At 35.2% G+C, this 18,074-nt stretch overlaps 1 protein-coding gene across 11 annotated transcripts in view; it reads left to right on the forward strand.

The window, feature by feature from the left end:
* Positions 1 to 18,074, forward strand: part of LOC105467940 (cadherin 18) — a 1,130,742-nt gene that overhangs the window by 1,095,817 nt on the left and 16,851 nt on the right. For all 11 annotated transcript variants that reach the window (XM_071099077.1, XM_071099078.1, XM_071099079.1 and 8 more), the window contains one exon: positions 3,665 to 3,782. In XM_071099077.1, the coding sequence (XP_070955178.1) occupies positions 3,665 to 3,782 (118 nt within the window). The remainder of the gene's footprint in view (positions 1 to 3,664; positions 3,783 to 18,074) is intronic.

The following is an 18,074-nucleotide window of genomic DNA, read 5'->3' on the forward strand; positions in this document are numbered from 1 at the left end:
CTCCACCTCCCAGGTTCACACCATTCTCCTGCCTCAGCCTCCCGAGTAGCTGGGACTACAGGTGCCCACCACCACACCCAGCTAATTTTTGTATTTTTAGTAGAGACGGGGTTTCACCATGTTAGCCAGACTGGTCTCCATCTCCTGACGTCGTGATCTACCCGCCTTGGCCTCCCAAAGTGCTGGGATTGATTGGGCCTCTAGTGTATGCATTACTCAAATAGTGAACATTGTGCTCAACAGGTTATTTTTCAGCCCCCTCCCCTTCCCACTCTCTGCCCTTTTGGAGTCCCTGTTGTCTATTATTTTCATCTTTCTGTTCATTCGTCCCCATTGTTTAGCTTCCATTTATAAGTGAGAACATGTGGTATTTGTTTTTCCATTTCTGAGTTAAGAACATTCTTGGCTGGGTACAGTGGCTCACACCTGTAATCCCAGTATTTTGGGAGGCCAAGGCGGGCAGATTACTTGAGGCCAGGGGTTCTAGACCAGTCTGGCCAACATGGCAAAGCCCTGTTTCCACCAAAAATACAAAAATTAGTTGGGCATGGTGGCTCACACCTATAATCCCAATTACTCGGTGGCTGAGACACGAGAATCACTTGAACCCAGGAGGTGAAGGTTACAGTGAGCTGAGATTGAGAGACTGAGCTTCTGGTACCCAGCCTGGGTTACAGAGTGAGTCTCTGCCAAAAAAAAAAAAAAAAAAAAAAGAAAGAAGGAAAGACAGAAAGAAAGAAACTAACTTCTTTTTAAAATGTAAATGCTTAAGCCAAGCAAGTTCATTTGCCAAATCTAACATTAAGGTATTAGATTAGAAAAATTTTATATATTTGTGATACTGACTTTTCCCTAATAAAGTACTCTAGTATTAACAGACAATTGAAAGTATATTTTTAAAAGTGGATACATTTATTTGTAGATATCAAAAATACTCCCTGGTAATTATTTATAAATAGCAACTGTCTATTTTTCTTTTAACCTTTGCTTTTGTAATGTAGACTAAATTTGTAATATCATTTATTTGATATCTTTCAAAATAAATAAACATTCTATGCACTAATTAGATCATGTATATATGATAAATAACATTTGTGTTCTATTAGAAGACACAGGAATCAAAAAAGATTGTTAGGGATTTTACATTACTAAAGCAATTGGACAAAGAGATAGCAAGGTAACACAGTGGCTATAAATCACAATTTTGACAAACGGATAGAAAATATTGATGATGGAAACCTGGCAATTATCTAGATATCTGCCAGAAGTTTATAACTTCTAAAAATCATAAATATGTTAACTTCTCAAGTATTTTTTCTAAAGAAAGTCTAAGGTAACAATGAATGAAACCTAATGAAAGAGATAAGGTGATTTGTAAAACAGAAAAATTGAATATACCAATACAGAGCACAGACCAAGCAAATATTACAGAATTTTGGACAAAGTCAGACTAACGTTCTAGGTTTTGGCAACATTTTTTTTCAGAAATATGATTAATAAAAATTTAAGCTTAGATACATTATCAACAATTCTATAAGAGTTCCAGATGATTGGGACATTGTTAAACAAAACATGATAATCAAATCCTCATTTTTTATGTAGAGACCAGGAGTTTCTCTCTTAAAAAAACACAATTGTCATATGTGAGCTTTCTGTTCAATTTGCATTTAAAATCATCTGTAAAAAAGTGAAAAAAATGCCTTACAAACACAATAGAATATGAATTATATCAGAGTTTAACAGATATAGCAAGCTCATATTTGTAAAAACATTAAGAAATAATTAAAATGATTTATATACTTTGAAATGAATAATAAAGAAAACAATAATCCCACAGCAGTGATAACAGAAACCATAAACTAGCTCAGTTAACTCACATGAAATGTTCTTCACCAACCTACTCCAAATTTCTAATATTGGATAAAAAATAAACTTGCAAATATATCAGTATGTTATAAGGTATGGTGGAGAAAATAGGGTCACTCCCTGGAGAATCACTAAAATTCAAGAGCAAGGAGACAGGATATTTGTTTTATAAAAAAGGGGGAAAAGGTGAGGTAACATTATATATTTGTATGTATGGGAGGAAGTGATGGAGTATGTGATGCCTGCTTAAATACTTAACCCTTAAAAAACTTAAAATATTGACATTTTATTTCAATTTTATATTAAGTAACTAATGTGTAGCCATTGTAGGTATGTTCCTCAGATGAGGCAGCACTGGAATGGTCACAATGTATCTGATTATCCATCAATGTATCCCCCTACTCCAAGTGAAAACAAGGGGAAAAACAGTCTATCCAGAGACTAGTTGTACTTCAATGGAAAAAAGAAAACCATAAGATTTTCAACTTATAAATAAATATGGAGGGAAATCGAGAAGGATAGAGACTTATTTGGAGATGGAGGCAGGGGTAAGGAGCACATAGTATCTTGCTAAACATGTGTCTTTCCAGCAATGATGGAAAGCAGGTGAAAGAGTGAGCCCAGTAAACATAGTGAGGAAGCTGATCTCTTTTTATATCCTCAAGTACTTTCTTCACTGTCACTTCTTGAAAACATATGCTTTTCTGGTTTTACACTCACTTACCCCCACTTCTCGGTACTTTTATTTTCCTCCTCATCTTTCTAACAAACCAATGGGCTCAGAACATAGAGAAAAATTTAGGTTTTAACTGTGATATCCTTTGGTGAATTACCTCCCTTGTAAAATATTGAACTGGTTGAAATTAAGTATAATATTCTAAGAAATGACATTAGTTTCTCAAATGGATACAATGTATGTCAGAAGCAGGAAATACTATTTTCACGCACTATCTTCTCTCTGTTTCTCGTTTTTCTAAGGAAAGGGTTGAATGAAGACACCTAAGCATTACGATAATAATTTTCAAAAGAGGAAAATATCTTTTTGTCTGTTTATTTTGATATTTATTTTTTAAGAGCAGACTGGCCATACTTATTGAAATTCATGTTCTTCTCTTGGGCCACTATAAATTCTAACTTACTCTGCTTTTTACTGTACATTAAGTCCAGATTCTAAAGAATTGCTTTCTCCTGAGCACTAGAGAGGAGAAGTTATTCATAAATCACTGAGGGTCTTGTTTTGCCTCTGGCATTATTTTAGAGATTTGGGGCACATCACCATCCTTCCGGGATTCAGGCTCCTCATCTGTAATATACAGGGACTAGATCATGATCTTAAAGGCCTCTTGAAAAAATAATAAAACCAGGACTCCACTGTTCTTGCATTTACTACTTAGACCAACATACACTGATCAGCTGTTCTGAATCAACACTGGGATGTTTATATTTGTGCAAACAATATTTTATGTCTCTTCCAACAGGTGTTCATGTGAAAACATTGCATCGAATTGACCCCACAGTACCATGGCTTATTAAGAAAAAAATAAAATCAATGTGTGTGCAATGCTAGAAAATAAAGTGTGATGAATGTTTAGAAATTATATACCATGTTTTTCCTAAAATCGAATGTAGGATAGAGCAATTTAATTCATCGTTATATGACCTGAATTTGAAAAAAAAAAACTCAAGTTGAAAGAAAAGATCTTCTAAAAATATTTTTAAACAGAAAGAATACAATGTAATTAACATCAAGAGAACAAGCAAAATTAAATTTACTGTTTACTGTTTGTCTTTTCTTTAGGTTATTCACACCATCAGTGCCACTGATAAAGATGATTTTGCCAATGGACCGAGGTTTAACTTCTTTCTTGATGAACACCTGCCTGTAAATCCAAACTTCACTCTGAAGGACAATGAAGGTGAACATATATACACATATTTGTTTATCTATGTGGTTTCTGCTTTGACCTTATATGGAATAGGCTTTATTCTTATATACTCACAAACATCTTGCAAATCAGCATTCAAAGTCAGTTTGATGCTACTGTGTTATGATCTGTGAATAGCTTGTATTTAAAATTGAGCCATATGTACAAATAATTTTCATTGAATTTATTCAGAAGCATCTCTTTAAACAAGAAATGTACATGTAATATGCTCTTGGGCAAATTTTAAGAGAAATCTTAGCTGACAAACTTGTTTATGAGAGCTGCTGCTACTGCTTGGAGGTAGAAAATATTCAAATTAGGAAAAATGAAAAATATATCCTAGAGACAGTTACTAAAGGAAATGCAATGCTTGCAATCATCTTGTATGAGCAAGACTATCAAGATGTGCTGTACAAATTATATTTCCTCTTATTATGAACATTGTCCAAAATATGTATAGAAAGATATGCACAAGTATGCAGAGTATTTTGGAAATTTTTGAATCATTTTTATTTAGCCTTCTGTATTGTGTGGTTAAAAATAATCCCATAATTTAGTAACTACGGAAGTTCCTTCATTATTTAGATGTCCTCTTTGGTACATTTCTCAAGGTTCCATGTAAGTCATTCTTCATACCTTAGGGAAACATTAAGCTATACGGTATGTCCAATTTTCTGATTAGGATCAACTTTTTCTTTCTCCAAACTATATATTTGATTATGTTTATCTGAATATGCTGCTATTTGGAATTTAACAGTTGCCTCAGAATGACATGAAGAAAACAGTGGCACATACGTTTTCAGTAAACATTGAATTCCCTCTCTCTTTACTTCCGGGAGAAGATTTTCAAATGGAGGTCACTAAATGACAACCTGCCAAAAACATTTTTCCCGTTTCCCCTAAACATCTTTAAATATAAAAAAGGATCAAAATGTGCACAAAGCCATAAGATTTATATGAACATTTAAAGCTTAATTGTCTCTCACATTTTAAGTGGCCCTAGGTCAGCTCTGCTTATGGGAATAAATATTTGTGCATGTTAGTGTATGACAAATTGCATTTAACTGACTATTGTACATTTACTTACATTAGAACAGGCTGTCTTATAATTCAAATATACTTAGTATGATTAAATATGTGAAACTCGTGAAAAAATCATATTTTTCCACATTTCAAAGAATTGTATAATTTGGCAGAGGTTATTTAATTTGCTTCCTTAGGAGATTGGGATCATATGTTGAGCCATGCACTTATGTTTCAGTTGCATTTTTTTTTTCTATTCCAATAAAAATTTTGTTTTAAAATAATTTAAATTTGATAACATATTCGACTTAGATTTGAAGATATGTTCAATTCAACCTATTTAACCCACATAAATATAACTCTGAATGTACTTTAGAAAAACAGAATGATTTTGCTATTGTTGAATCCCACATTCTTTTTTTTTTTTTTTTTTTCTTTTTTGAGAGGGAGTTTCACTCTTGTACCACGCCTGGCTAGTTTTTTTGTTGTTGTTGTTGTTGTTGTTGTTGTTGTTGTTTTAATTATTATTTTTAGTAGAGACAGGGTTTCACCATGTTGGTCAGGCTGATCTCAAACTCCTGACCTCAGGTGATCCACCCTCCTTGGCCTCCCAAAGTGCTGGGAATACAGTCATGAGCCACCGTGCCTGGCCAAATCCCACATTCTTAATTAAAAGTTCTTCATATAAGATTATTATAGCTGGAATTTGTGAATTAAATTATTTATTTATTTATTTATTTATTTATTTATTTTTGAGATGTAGTTTCACTCTTGTTGCCCAGGCTGAAGTGTAATGGCGTGATCTTGGCTCACTGCAGGCTCCACCTCCCAGGTCCAAGTGATTCTCCTTCCTCAGCCTCCCAAGTAGCTGGGATTACAGGCGCCCACCACCATGGTGGGCCAATTTTTTGTATTTTTTAGTAGAGACAGGGTTTCACCATGTTGGCCAGGTTGGTCTTGAACTCCTGACCTCAGGTGATCCTCCTGCCTCGGCTTCCGAAAGTGCTGGGATTACAGGGGTGAGTCACCGTGTCTGGCCACTAATTACCTATTGTATTTGAAATGTCTTAAGTGATTTGACAACATTACTAGTGTCAGAACTCACATATAGGTTTTCTCCTAAAAAATATATACATGCTTTTAAAAGAGTTTGTGTGCACACTTTTTAACATTTAACTATGCAAATGAAGTTTACATCAGCTACACCAGCTTCAGTGTGAGAAGTCTGTGGATGATTGCCTAGTGGTAAAGGTGTTTAAAATTTTTGTAACACTATTTTTACAATTTTTGAGTATTGAAATTATAAATAACAGGAATAATTTCTCTCAGATAGAAAAAAACAGCAATTGTTTTGGATGGAAATATTAACACATAGCTGAAAACGTGTACTTGATTTAACAGTCTTGGCTGTCCTCCATAAATTCAGCCCCTAAACCTCCTGAGTCTCAGTTTTTAAGTCCATTTTCCATGATTACAATCACTGACTTAGTACCCTTGGGAGAATTAATAATACCATATATAAATATATTAGAATCAAATGGTCTTGCCTCCACAGACAAAGCAATTATAGATAATAATGTATAAAGATGAAATTAAAAATAAAATAGCCCTACCAAACTGTATACATACATGCATATACACATGCTTACGTATATACATTTACTCATGTACTCTGGAGATCAACAAAAATGAAAATACGATGGAGTAAGAGTCAGAAAATACAATGGAATAAAAGTCAGAAAATGCTGGACTGCAAGGTCTTGTGTGCTTGCGCTTTGTGTTATGTAAGTTAATTGACATTCACATGCCTATCGAACATAAAAAAAATAGCTAGAAGAAAATTTATCATGTTCTGTGCCTATGTGAGTTAACTGACATTTACAAGCCCCCAGAATATAAAGAAATAAATCTAGAAAATAATTATTACTTTCTGTGCCCAATTCTCACATGAAAGTCCATACTGAGGGAAACAACAGAAATCAGACATAGCCCCCAAACCAGGATGAGCGATCAGGAAGCCACTGGTTTAGTGACATCTCCCAAATTGCTATATGGCAAAAAACAAGGGCACAGAGATTTTTCAAAAAAAGAGAGAGAAAGAGATGCATATTGTTGTTCATGATAAGCCTGAGAACCAAAAACTTAAAAGATAGTGAATGAATTGAGAAAGAAATCAGAAAAATGAATTTACTCTGACTAATGAAAAATGCATAAATGATGACAAAACACTTTGTAATTTCAAAATACAGAAATAAATTAATAACATATTTACAAAAAGATAAAAAATTGGTTAGACAAAATGAGGCAAATAAATAAATTTAAAGAAAATATGTATAAAAATAATTAGTAAATTCATATTGAAATAAAATTATAGTTTTGGCATATATAGAGAACTATGCAGAACCACATAGAGATATGTGGAAATTTAATGATATATATGTAGCTATACATATATGTTCAGAAATTTTCATTTTAATTATATATTCACACATATGTATATATAGCACATATATTACATATATATATAATTATAGCTATTGAACAACTAGAAACTTCATAGAATTTTATAAATATTTAGTACAATTGAAATCTATAGTTGGGAAAGATGCACATCAAATTCAAAAGAGTGATCAAGTTTAGGTAGAAAAGAAGTGGGATCAGATAGAAAGCAAAGACTGTAAGTGTAATGTCTTATGTCTTAAAAAGAGATCTGAAACAGATGTGGCATAATAATGTGTTTCAAATCTAAGTGGTAATATTTTCTTTTAATTTCTACATGAGGGACAGAGTTCACTAAAACAAGTTTAGCATGTTTCCAGGCACAAAATTGGAGCTCACATATTCATTCAGGCAGCGTGCGTGTAAACACTCTTCCTGTAGGTTTCTATGGCAGGTGATGATCTCATTACAGGTGTAGTCAGGACCTACCTCTTGCTCTCAAATGGAACTGAAATGGAACAAAGAATAAACATGCTGCTCAACCGGCTTGTAAGAGATATGTCTGTCCTGGAATGGGGAATTAGGATTAGTTCCTAAAGACGGAGATAGATAACCTGACAACTGAATGATGAATGAAGCTTAACAAGAAAAGAGGGAATGGCTAAAATTCATAGGCGGGAAGTTTATCTAGCCTAAAGGCCCTAAGGTATGGGGAAGAGTAGCAGAGTGAACTTAACGGACTGGCTAAAGTTCCATATAAAGTCAACATAGGTATTTAAAGTGGAAATTAAAGTTAGAGTTGGCTAGAGAGGCAATCTATAGCCAGCTTGGTTTCTTAGTCTGTGAGAAGTCAATCTCCATTTTTGTTTCTTTAAAAAAAATCAATCATAATTTCAATGGAAGATATGGAAACTAACTTTTTAACAGGAGTGATGTAGTATGATTTCTAAAGGAATATTTTGGTTGATATGTAGATAATGGATTGTGAGCAGAGAAGTACAGTGGTGTCAATCATCTTTAATTGTAACTATTGTAAAATACCTTAAGACTCTGGAACAGTTTCCCTTTGTGAACAATAATACCAGAACTTCTTCGATCTTTAATTCTTCTCCTCAGGATATTCATGCTAGGGCAAAATTTCTCATGAAAGTCTTGCATTTCTTCATGTCTTGCCAGCAGACGCATTAATTTTTTATTTTCTTCCAGACTATCTCTTCTGCAAAGTTTGTATAACAATCAGCCTTAGAAGATACAGTGTCTTCCTTAGGTTCAAAAGACTCATTTGATGTATAGTATTAACAAGGATAATGATACTCTCTGATACAGAGATTGGGCATGTTTTTTTACAATTCGTTATCAAAGATCCAGGCTCCGTAAATTTAAGATTCCTTAGCTGAGGCACAAACCAACTGCGTGCTCCACAGCACCTGGGGCCTCCACCTCACTCCTCTTCACCTTAAGGTACAAGGAAACAAATCTGAAGGAGAGGTTATGCTCCTTGCTGTGATATAAGTAAAAAAATCCTTTGTTTTTGAATCAGGAGGCTTGTGTTTTCTTCAGGCGTCTATAACATTGCATCAGGCTAACTGACTAGCATGTAAGTAGGTACGATCTCAGCTCACATGCTTTATATTTCTTGACACTTTATGGAAGTAACTCCTACTAGTAACTATTGTAAAAACACCTATGTGCTTATTATACCTTCTTAATGTATGCATTCTAAGTTTATACCAGAGAATACATTAGCAGTATTTATGCCTAGAATCACATAAGTTAGCTAATTTCCTCATACTAAGAAGATCTTCGCCCATCTATACTCAGATGAAATTCTCCTATTTAATATCTAAATATGCTTTGCTAAATAACTAAATGTAACACAATGTTCCATGTTTTTGTCAGATCTTTCCCATTCTCGTGGGATCTTTCCTGATATACGTTCTAACCCTCTTGAATTTGGAATCTGATAATTCACCTGAACATTGCAGAACAAATGTCTTCTTTAATGTTCCATCATGTTTATTTTAAAAGTTTCTTTATTTTTGGACCTGATTTTTATTACTCACTGTGACATATGCTGGGAATATATTGGTGGAAATGCTAGCATGGAGCTAATGAACTGCTTAAAGAAGCAAAAGTCCTATGAGAACAAATACATCCATTCAAAGAAAATCAGCTTTGTTTGATATCCATTTGATTATTTGATAGACATGTAAATCACTAGTGAAATTCTTTATTTTTAACATTCTCTTTAGCTTTTTATCTTAATGATTTTACAATCATTGTCAGCCTTTCTAACATCTAGAACAAATGCCAGTTTTTTGTGTGTTTGCCTTTTTTTTTTGTCCTGGTGGGGGTAGGGGAAAGGGGAGACAGGACTGGGACACATGGTCTTATTTCTTAATATATCTAGAATTTTTCTTGAATGACACATTTTTTGTGCTGTTATAGTGGAACTGAGAATTTGTATACAATAAAAATTTATTTCTCACAGTTCCGGAGGCTGGGAAGTCCAAGATCATGTGTTGTCTGTAAGGGCCTGGTCTCTGCTTCCAAGATGATACCTTTGGACAGAAGGAACACTTTTCTTTCTTTCTTTCTTTCTTTTTTTTGAGACAGAGTCGCCCAGGTTGGAGTGCAGTGGCGCGATCTCGGCTCACTGCAAACTCCGCCTCCCAGGTTCATGCCGTTCTCCTGCCTCAGCCTCCCAAGTAGCTGGGACTACAGGCGCCCATCACCACGCCCAGCTAATTTTTTGTAGTATTAGTAGAGATGGGGTTTCACCGTCTTAGTCAGGATAGTCTCGATGTGACCTCGTGATCCACCTGCCTTGGCCTCCCAAAGTGCTGGGATTACAGGCGTGAGCCACCACGCCGTGCCGGGAGCACTTTTCTTTATTAGCAAGACAGTGGAAGAGAAAAACATCTCACTCCTGAAAGCCTTTGTTTGTTTGTTTGTTTTGAGATGGAGTCTCACTCTGTTGTCCAGGCTGGAATGCAATGGCACAGTCTTAGCTCACTGCAACCTCTGCCTCTCAGGTTCAAGCGATTCTTCTGCCTCAGCCTCCCAAGTATCTGGGACTACAGGCACTTTCCACCACCCCTGGCTAATTTTTGTATTTTTAGTGGAGACAGGGTTTCACCATGTTGGCCAGACTGGTCTCGAACTCCTGAACTCAAGTGATCCACCCACCTTGGCCTCCCAGAATCCTGGAATTACATGCGTGAGTCCATGTGCCCAGCCTGAAAGTCATTTTTTACTGTGGCATTAATTCCTTCATGGGACTGGAGCTCTCAGGACCTAAACACCGCCCCTTAGGCCCCACCTCCCAACATTATTGTGTCAGTGACTAAGATTCCAATGCATGAATTTTGGACGGGACAAAAACATTCAAGCTATAGCACTAACAGAAGATCAAATAATAGTATATTTCTCCAGAGAGTATTCATTATTTCTCTGGTAAGCAATTAGAGAGAATTATATTCACTTTAATCCACTCGGAGTCTGAACTGAGTCACAGCTGATTTGCAGTTTTGTTTAGTTTCAGTTTGTCTCTGATTTGTCTCTGTTTCCAGAGGATGACCCTCCAGGGCTCTAGACTGAGAGCCTCCTTGTGCACTCGCAGTGGTCCTTAGCTATAATCACTGTTTAACACCAAGATATAACAAAAAATCCTTTCTTTGTCTTCCAGGGCTTTTCAGCTTAGAGTTTTAGCATTCTGTTAAACTTCCAATTTAACTTTCAATTTAAATTTTGAACATAACGAATGTCTTTAGGGAAAATCAGCCATGTCCCTCAATTTCCAATTTAATTGCAGATTCAGGAAACTTCCAAAAGCTCCCCTAGTTTCTCTGTCCCCAGCTTAGAATTCCAGCCTCTTGTTAGTTCCTAATGTAAGTAAATACCTGTAGAAGAAAGGATGTTTTGCAACCAACAGTTTTCATCTCCACAGTTTTTCCTTCTCTAGAATATTAACTCCTCTACTTGTCTCGCTTCAGCAGCTTTCTGATGCCTGTCAATAGAGATATTCTTTCCTTCCTTCCTTCCTCCCTTCTTCCCTTCCTCCCTTCCTTCCTTCTTCCTTCTTCCTTTTTCCTTCTTCCTTCTTTCTTTTTTTTTTTTCTTGACAGTTTCACTCTTGTTGCCCAGGCTGGAGTGCAATGGCGCGATCTCGGCTTTCCACAACCTCAGCCTCCTGGGTTCAAGCGATTCTCATCCTACCGAGTAGCTGGGATTACAGGCATGCGCCACCATGCCCGGCTAATTTTGTATTTTTAGTAGAGATGGGTTTTCTCCATGTTGATCAGGCTGGTCTCAATCTCCCGACCTCAGGTGATCTGCCCTCCTCAGCCTCCCAAAGTTCTGGGATTACAGGTGTGAGCCACTGCGCCCAGCTGAGATTTTCTTGGTATTTTAAGCTTCTCTCTTTGTTTTTAGTGGGAGAATTGGTCGATCAAAAACTGCATATTTTACCTAGACCTACATTTTATACATGAAGAACCATTTAGGAAAAGTTTCATTAAGTAATTGGGCATAAACGGAGCTTCAGAGAAAGGATACTGTTCAATGATAGTCTAATCATCATGAAGATGATTGCTGCCTTGATATTCCCTTAAATGCTACAGATATTTGTTCTTTCAAATTTAATTAAAATTGGGTTAGAACCCCATCTTATATACGGAGCAAATTCAAGTTTCTTTCCAAAATTTCTGAGGATTAGTCACCATTTCAACCAATATTCTCTGTTTCTCAGGCACTTGTTGCCTCTGTTACTTTTACATGCCTGCTATGTATCCTCCCTTCCCAAAGAATTATGTTCTCACAGTACAAACTATTACTGAAAGTTGGAGTGTACAGACTGCAGGGAAAGGAAAGGCCAGCTTAGTAGCCATCTGAAAAAGAATATCAGGTGACAGAAATTATAGCCTAAGAATTGATTTCCAACTCATTCTCTCTTCCAAAACTTAACTGGGATAACATGGACAGCTAAATAAACTTGACCTGTGGATGGATCCCCAAAATCACCTCCAAGGCAAAGAGACTTTGAGATTAACAAGAAGATATTTAGATGCTGGCTCAATTCTACCTACTATCCCTTACTATGTTGGAGGAATCTCTGGGAATCAGAGCTCAAAATGCCTTTCTTAGAGAAAGATCAGAGGACACGGCAGGGGTCAAGTTAGTTGAAGGACAGAGGCAGTTATTGTGAATTAGGACATATTAAAACATGATTATATATCTAAGTGAGACTTTTTGAGCTAACATGAAAATACTGTCAATTTAAAAAAGTCTGGTAAGGTGATACAATTCAAATGAACACTATTACAAACTGCATCAGTGAGCAGAAAGTTCAAAAGGGGAAGCAAATAGAATATTTCAAAGTGAGACTCTAGAAACAGTTTGCTACTGTTTGAAACCTGGCTTCTCTACTAATTATAGGTGAAACTATGGCCACGACATTATGTTCAGGGTATCTCTGTTTTTTCTTTTGTAAAATGGAGATATATAAGCAATTATTATTTTATCGGCGTAAATAGAGATGAAACTATAAAGAATTTGAAACCACACGTGAAATGCAATGAGTCATAATGGGCACATAGAAGGTAACTAAAACATAAATAAATGGATAGAAAAACAATAATGGAATAACTAAAGAAATTATCCTGAGTGAAGAAACTTATAGATTTAAGAGTGAAAATCTTCTAACTTGACAGATGATGAAATAATGTTACAAATTTCCACACAGTGAATTTAAATTGTAAAGGTACTAGATAGTGTCAAAATACTCATTTGTAAAATTAGAAGTGAACAGCCAATTGATCTACTTTTAGTGATATTGGAAAGAAAGAACTACAATAAAAGAATCCTTTTCTATCTAAGACAGCACTCATGTGACAATTAAGCAGTGATATTTCAAAATACTGAATGTTACAGAAAACAACAACTGTATTATTTATAATAAAATTCATTTGCCAAAAAGTTACAATAAGGGATTTTTCAATATTGACTATGTAACTGTTGGAGCTATTACAGCCAAATGAAAATAAGATGAAATAAGAACAAATATTTTTCAAAGGTGAAGTGTAAAATAAACTTTTGTGTAATCTAAACTAATATGATTAAACATTTACCAGAAACAATGAAGTGTTGAATATAATCACATATAAAAGCAATGATAAATTGATAGAAAATATAGTATTTCTTATGAAATGTCTATTAAATGCACTTTGCATATTGTCAATATGAATATATTCACTTATTGGACCTAATTCAAAATGAAGACAAACACTTTACACACACATACACATGCGCACGTGCACACACACACACATACACACACACACACACCCCCCCCGATTCCCTTGGGCTGACATTTTAAGCTGTATGTCTGGCATGTACCACTTCTAGCCTCACATCAAATTATTATTCATCACCTCTTCCTTATGTTCCTTGGAAAGAATGCCTTTCCTCTTAAGAGAAATTCTGTAGACAGTTCTTAACATTGTTTTTCTTCTGCTAGTTAATTTTTCCAGTGTTATGTACTGTCTGCTGGGAATACAGCGGTTTTTTAAACTGCCTGATTCAAGGAATTCAAAGACACAGGACCTGCTTTCAAGAGGCTTGCTGTCTAGTTGGGGAAATGAGGATGACATGAAATGTAATTTGCAATGGATGGAGGTGAAATGTGAGCTACTTTAGAGAGATCACTACAAACTGTATTGTTAAAAGTGGTGGAACATGGTTTGACTTTAGGGATAGAGTTTGTTCCACCAGGGAGGTGAATCAGAGATTACTTTTCAGTAAGTGGTGGATTAAAACAACATAGAGATGACGGAATGCAGCATCAATTTCTTGGTTGGAAAAATCTAGAGAGGGAAATGTAGCAAAGCAGAGACTCAGTGGCATTTTAATTGACTCATGAGAACATACTAATGACTAAGCACTGCGCTTTATTCTGTACTCCAATATAAGATACTCTGGCATTCATTCTTTAGTTGCTTTGGTACCAAATTGTGGTGGCTAGAAAAAATTGTGCCAATAAATCTTCTGTATTTATCTGGAAAGTTATTTCTCCCAATTTATTAAACTATTAAACATTGATTCAGAGAATAATCAAGTGAAGGGTTTTTCTTTTATAATATATATTATAAAATACATAATTTTGCTTTATATTGACCTTATTTTTATTGTTAATTAATATGTTGGTAATAACACAAGTATATTTAAAATTTTAAAACCAGAGTTCAAAGATAATTTTTAAGTTAGAGCATTTAAAGTTGTATTTTCTAAAACAACAAAAAAGTATGAAATGTTTTCTGATTAAAATGTAGTTGTTTTCTTACTATCACCTTCTCTTTACATTGTGATGTCAACTTTTAATCATAATATCAAGTAATTTCATTGTATAATTTTAACTGCTTAACTTCACATCTATAGCGAATAAACTATGGCCATATTATCACTAAATTTGTGAATATAGACTTGAGCCAGGCTTCCAGGAATACAATAACCATGTTCATTCATTTGTAATATGCAAGTGTAACTAACCCCCCGGTGTGAAATCATCCTTAGTCTACAAAGATAAATACGTTCTGTTTCATGATCTTCGTGCTGTTTCTTGAGAGACTGTGCTTTATTTGATGTGAAGAGATTTGCCAACCTAATTCTTAGGCTTAATTCTAACTGTAAGGTACATTTGTAAATCCTACAGATTAGGACAAAAGATCATTAGTAATTATGTGTGCATTTCTATCTCTGTTTACAGGGTTCTAAATCACATTTAGTTTGTCTTTTACATTTGAAAATGCTTATTATTTTTTGATCATTTGCTATCAGGAATATCTGCAACTCACATTGGTTTTTATTATGTTCTTTTTTTTGGTATGTGTTTTCCATTCTCATAGATTCTTGAACTCTTTAAAAATAAATGAGTCAAAACAACACATTGTTTCTAAAACGAGAAAAAATGCACTGGACATTAATTTTTTTTAATCATATGAAACAAAATAATTATTAGAGTGTCATTTTTACTTTGTTGGTGGCATTCTGAAGATTTAGTGTTTTCCTTGGATTTATTACTTTTTATTATTTTTGCAGCATTCGTTCTTCTAAAAATGATCATTGCATTTATATGTTGCTTTATAACTTTTAACAAAATACTTAAAAGGAAACAGGAAAGCTTGTTTTTCTTGTGGCTGTTTGGGGTTGGTGAAAGAAGATACAACTTTAAGCTTATGTTGCATAGAAGTTACAATAAGTTCAATGTTGACTATGTAATGTTAGAAAAGTGTCTTTTGGAGTCCTTTCAAATTTCACACTCCATTGGTAGGGAAATGTAGGTATGTAGTTTGATACACATTGGAAATCATGGGAAATTTTAAATGTTTGTCTTGTATTTCTTTGGTATTGCCAGATTTGTAGCAGTCAATATTCTCGTAGTTTATTTTTGTCCTTCAAACAAGAACTCACAGCTGGTGTTGTAATATGCTTAATTTCTCTACAGAGTATAACCATTTAAAATTTTGTTTTTATCCACAGGGTTTCAAGAGACCATTTAGTGATTCCTCACATTCCTAAACAAAATAAGGCACATATAATCTGCCCTAAATTGCAAATCAAGCCTCATATATCCTCTAATGGATGTGACTGCAACTGTGTCCTGCTGAGTCAGTTATCTAAGGTCAGGGACAAGGTTGGAACACATGGCTTTTATTCTACAGTGGCTCTCCTTTCTCCTACCAGTCAAATACATTATCCAGATGCACCTTGAGAGAATTACACCATCCTTTAGCTGAATGCAGACACTCTAACTTGGCAAGTGAGAAGTTAAAGAGCATGTATACAATCTTGACCCTAAAATGTAAAAGATTGTGGATGAACTGTAGTGATCCATTTTAGTGGCTCTTTTGCTTTAGGTACAAAGATATGCTTTTGTTTTCTCTCTGGTTATTTTGAACTGTATTGATTTATATATATATATATATATATATATATATATATATATGTAAAACATATAAACATTGATTGTTGTTTTACATATGTATATATGAAATTATTTTTCCCCTTATGGATTTGCTAGCCCACGCCAACTCTCACCTTTTTACTCCCACTCACAATGAAAGAAAACTGACTCAAATTCATGAAGCAAAAAAATAGAAGTAGAAAAATAAAACAAAAATATTGCTAATTTTGACTGAGTGTGGTGGCTCTTGCCTATAATCCCAGCACTTTGGGAGGCTGAGGTGGGTGGATCACAAGGTCAAGAGATTGATACCGTCCTAGCCAACATGGTGAAACCCTGTCTCTACTAAAACTACAAAAATTAGCTGGGCATAGTGGCGTGCGCTTGTAGTCCCAGCTACTTGGGAGGCTGAGGCAGGAGAATCACTTGAACCCGCGAGGTGAAGGTTGCAGTGAGCCAAGATCGCACCACTGTACTCCAGCACTCCAGCCTGGTGACAGAGCAAGACTCTATCTCCAAAAAATAATAATAATAATACATATATATGTATATATATGTGTGTATATGTATGTGTGTGTATACATATAAAACTAATTTTATCGTTGCATGTCCCTTGCTTTCCTTCTGTGAAAATGTAGGTTCTATTCGTCTGCTTTAATTCTTTCCTTGCTAAGAACCACATGGTGCTACAGGAGTCATCTGCTCCACCCTGTACATTAATGCAGTTGAAAAAAACTATTTTAAAAATAGAATGATACATTCACTTGTTAAAAATATCTAAGGGCCGGGCGCAGTGGCTCAAGCCTGTAATCCCAGCACTTTGGGAGGCCGAGACGGGTGGATCACGAGGTTAAGAGATCGAGACCATCCTGGCTAACCCGGTGAAACCCTGTCTCTACTAAAAAATACAAAAACACTAGCCGGGCGTGGTGGCGGGCGCCTGTAGTCCCAGCTACTGGGGAGGCTGAGGCAGGAGAATGGCGTAAACCCGGGAAGCAGAGCTTGCAGTGAGCCAAGATCCGGCCACTGCACTCCAGCCTGGGCGACAGAGCGAGACTCTGTCTCAAAAAAAAAAAAAAACTAAGGATTTATGCTTACAATTTTTTTTAGTGTTTATAAATCTAGTGACTCCAAACATAGTATTTTCTGCTTTAATTAATTCATTCTCTACTAAAAAAAAATACTGTTTATTAAAGGTTTGTGATAAATAACGGGTAGAAGTTTTCTCTTGGAGTTCATACTCCTATTTTATTTTTAAAACAACTGTTCTTATCTCTCCTTCTGCAGTTTTTATATTATTGTTATGTTTTAATGAATTATTTTGCATTTTGGCTTGGACTTTATTTTAAAAGCTCCTTTTTTCTTCTTTCCCTCCTTTCTAAATTAACACTTAGACAAATTTGTATCATTCATAAGCAGATTTCCTGATATTCTTCAAGAATCACATAGTTGTTTTATGTGTATTTGTGCTTATTTTGTAAAGTCCAAAATACAGTCTTGAATATACAGATGTAATGGCAAAGAAAGATTGAACAATTTAAAATATGTTTTTTAAAATCTTGGTAATAGATGGCAGCTTCTTTGCAGAAAGAGCTGTTTTTGCGTGGAGAGTGGAAAAACAGCACAGAAGAAAAAGGACAAAAGAAATTTAGAAGAGCTACTGTGTAGCATCTGAAGAAAGAACGAATATTGGCCAGGCGCGGTGGCTCACGCCTGTAATCCCAGCACTCTGGGAGGCCGCCAGGGGCAGATCACAAGGTCACGAGTTTGAGACCAACCTGGCCAATATGGTGAAACCCTGTCTCTACTAAAAATACAAAAAATTAGCCAGGTGTGGTGGCAGGTGCCCCTAGTCCCAGCTA

Source organism: Macaca nemestrina, chromosome 6, assembly GCF_043159975.1.
Source record: "Macaca nemestrina isolate mMacNem1 chromosome 6, mMacNem.hap1, whole genome shotgun sequence".
In the NCBI taxonomy this organism is placed as follows: Eukaryota; Metazoa; Chordata; class Mammalia; order Primates; family Cercopithecidae; genus Macaca; species Macaca nemestrina.